The following is a 3499-nucleotide window of genomic DNA, read 5'->3' on the forward strand; positions in this document are numbered from 1 at the left end:
GACAGATCAGTCTTGCGTAACCATGGCCATCTGGCCTGCAGCGCGTCGCCGAAACGTTGGAGATCAAGGATGCCCAAGCCATTGAACGCGATCGGGCGGCACACCCGACTCCAGCTAATGAGATAGTGCCCTCCGTTCGTAGTTTTGTGGCCATGCGAGAGAAAACCGCGAACCAAGCGGTTGACCTGCCGGAGGATCGAGGGGGTGTAGCGCCATGGCAATGAGGATGTCGGTTTTCATGGCGCAAAAGATGTGCCTCACGAGAGCAAGGCGCTCGCCGCGGGAAAGCATGGAGGCCCACCAGGGAGAGAGCTTCTTCTCCAAGGATTAACAATCTCTAGGGGCATGTACACACGCAGGGCCATAGGCACGTAGACGCAAGTAGCCCACTAGCCTAGGATGAACAATCTCTAGAAGTTGCAATAGCTAGCTTTCCTTTCGATGATCACCATAACTTCCGGGCAGTCGTTGGACAAACCTTCGCTCTTCGATCTAACAATCTCCCACCCATGTACTCACTTCCCCCTTCTCCTTCTCTATCTCACCGACTCCCTCCAAATTCAGTTTCCCAAAACCCTAATCGACAACCACGATAACAGGCAGCAAGAGACCAACACCTACCACCCTCTAGAGACATTCAACGCGTACGAACCACTCATGCCTCCCTCCCGTCTCTTCTAGTCAAGTACTTACATCAATCAAATCCTCCTTGCAGCTTCTGCCAGTTCGCCACAATCCCTAGTAGGATCGTTTCTCAACAACCAAGTCGTGCATAATTTCCATCCTCTTAAATTGAATGGATATGTACCACATCTAATATATGCATGTTTAATTCTAAATTGTAATTAGATTCTGTTTTCTAATTCTGTCATTTTCTAGGATTGAGAGATATATTATCTGAAATATGCATCTAGCAAGTTCATATTTCATAGATAAATTGTTGGATGATAGCGTGTGCATGTGATCTCACTCACTATGTTGCACCTGACTTGCTAACTTACCGTGGAAAAGCACTCGTAGTTGTGTCTTGGTAGAAACCTAATTAAAGCATGACTAAGCCCGAGTACACCAATATAAAACACTAAACTTAATACAATACATAGATTACTCCCTCCATTTAAAGTATAGTGTATGTTAATTTTTCCAAAGTCAAAAAATTATTAACACCTAAAATAGTAAATCAATACCATTAGATTCCTCAAGAAATTTATTTGTATATGATATATATTCAGTGTTACAAATATGGACACATCTCTATAAATTTGAACAAAAATTGTGCAGCTTTACTTTTGAAAACAACAATGTGTGGAAGAAAAACCTCGAGTAACGCAAACCGTGGCTTAACAAAAATTGTGACGCACGCGTCTCTCCTCCAAGGAAAAGGCGGTTAGGGTTCCTGCCGTCCTCAGCTACACTGCGCATCTGCCTCGTCTCCTATGGCCTTAGGGCCATGGGGCGCGGTGGATTTGGGCCTTCGTTGGTGGGAGGACTTCGTTTTTAGGTATTTCTTTGAGTTTTATTAGGGCTTGTGTCCTGCTCAAGGTGAGATGGCGGCGACTTCGTGAAGATGAAATAAAAATTCTCGCTGATATGTACTTGTCCTGATGTGCCGTCAAGTATCGTCGAAGGACGCGTGGAGACGTATACTACAATACAAATGAAATTTTTCTATAGTTTTTGTAGCGGAAATCTGGATGCCCACAACATTCAGTTTGTGCACATTGAAGTGGGTTCGGAGTCCTAGACGTTGCAAACTCCCATGTGTCTGCATGGGGTCTCAACCCGTTTGCATGTGCTGTACTAGTATGTGCACTTTTCGAGTATAATCTTTCCACAGCAAAATCAACTAGAGAGTCAAAACACAACAAGGTTTGCCTGGCTTCTGGCTTCAACGAGGAAGGGGTGATGATGGCGACGTGCTTTTGACTCGCTCCAGTGTTTGTAGTTGTCGCGCTAGGTGGGCTACGGATCTGGATGTATTTTTTTACTTCAGGTGCAGTTGATGAATACATCATAAGTTTTCCTAAAAAAAAACCTAAGGAGTCAAAACAATAAAGGTACTCCAATCTTAACGATATGCAAAATAAGGCAATCCGATGAACAAATACATGCGAATTGGTAAAACAAATCTTGCATGCACGTAATTGCTACTAGTGCAACACCGTACACATCACCGGTAAATCCTTGCCATCGGTTTATTTATTTTTCTGACCGCAATCCTAACCATGGATCTAAATTCAACGAGAAGTTGAACCGTCAAGATCGCTGGCCGGGGTGCTGGTCTCAGTCTCTCAGACCGAACTGGTAGCCATCTTCGTCCCTCCTTCCTCCTCGCGGTCACCTTCGCCATCCTCGGCGACGAGCCCGTCGCCCTCCTCCTCCCTATCCCACTCCTTGTAGACGTCGAGGAAGTAGAGCGTGCAGACCATGGCGACGCATGCGGCGAACATGGGGATGGGCCCGAAGAGCCAGAGGAACACCGGGCATGAAAAGTAGAATGCGCGGACGCCGAGCGACCAGAAGTAGCTGCCGCGGTTGAGTGTGGAGGTGACGTAGTCGATGGCGAGGCCGGGGCGGTGATGGCGGTGCGCCTGGAGCGGCACGTTGACGAGGACGCCTGTGTGGCTGTAGTACCGGATGGACTGCACGTTGAGGAGGAACGCCACCAGGAAGCAGACGAGGATGGCCAGGAACTTGACGGACAGCGCCGCCTCCCCCGCCGCGCCCAACACGATGTTGTTCTTGCTGTTGTTCTGGGCGGAGCTGGCGGTGCCGGAAAAGAGGCCGTGGGCGGCGCCGCTCGCCATGAGAGCTGCGACGAGGGAGCTGAGGGTGATGGCGACGGAGGCGAGCACGGAGGAGGCCATGATGGCGTTGCGCATCGTCTGCACCGCTAGCACGGCGTGCTTCCCCGAGGGGTCCTCCATGATGTGGCGCACCCAGATGCGGCGGTTGATGGCGTTGATACCGATGACGGTGGTGGCCGGGCGTCGCCGGATGCGGAGGAGGAGCCACAGGTGGTACCCCACCATCACCGCCAGGCCCAGAGGCACCAGCACGTAGTCCAGGCGCTGCTCCGACTTGCTGCCCATTGCTTCTGCTCCTCCTGCCGCTCCTGCTGCTACACCGGAGGCGTATGTTACCGACTGAGGTAGCTGAGCTGCCGAAGGAGTGCACTAAATATATAGTAGTAGGAGCTAGCAGTGCTAAGAATTTATTTGTCAATTAAATCTCACATAGAAATTGGCAACGTCTTGGACCTTGCACCTATTTTCATATGCGAACGCATGTGTAGTAGTAAATGTGATGGGCACGTGAACTGTAAACGTGGTTACAGTTACAGGTAAGCGTATCCCTTCTTCCTCCAGCTCGTCTCCTTCTCTTGACCGCCGTACAGACCGCCGGCCGAACCGCCTGCCACCACCACCCGCGGCCGACAGTGCTCCCGCGCAGCCTCGCTGCCCTGCCCTCCACGGAACCACCTCCCATCGTCATGCGG

The 3499-nt window shown here is 50.3% G+C and overlaps 1 protein-coding gene across 1 annotated transcript; it reads right to left on the reverse strand.

Annotated features, from left to right (window-relative positions):
- Nucleotides 1-2052: 2052 nt before the first annotated feature.
- LOC109780804 (uncharacterized) lies at nucleotides 2053-3132 on the reverse strand. Its single transcript, XM_020339390.3, has one exon. The coding sequence runs from the start codon at nucleotides 3090-3092 to the stop codon at nucleotides 2292-2294; it is 801 nt and encodes a 266-aa protein (XP_020194979.1). The 5' UTR covers nucleotides 3093-3132; the 3' UTR covers nucleotides 2053-2291.
- Between the last annotated feature and the right edge of the window lie 367 nt (nucleotides 3133-3499).

This window comes from Aegilops tauschii, chromosome 2, assembly GCF_002575655.3.
Source record: "Aegilops tauschii subsp. strangulata cultivar AL8/78 chromosome 2, Aet v6.0, whole genome shotgun sequence".
Classification (NCBI taxonomy): domain Eukaryota; kingdom Viridiplantae; phylum Streptophyta; class Magnoliopsida; order Poales; family Poaceae; genus Aegilops; species Aegilops tauschii.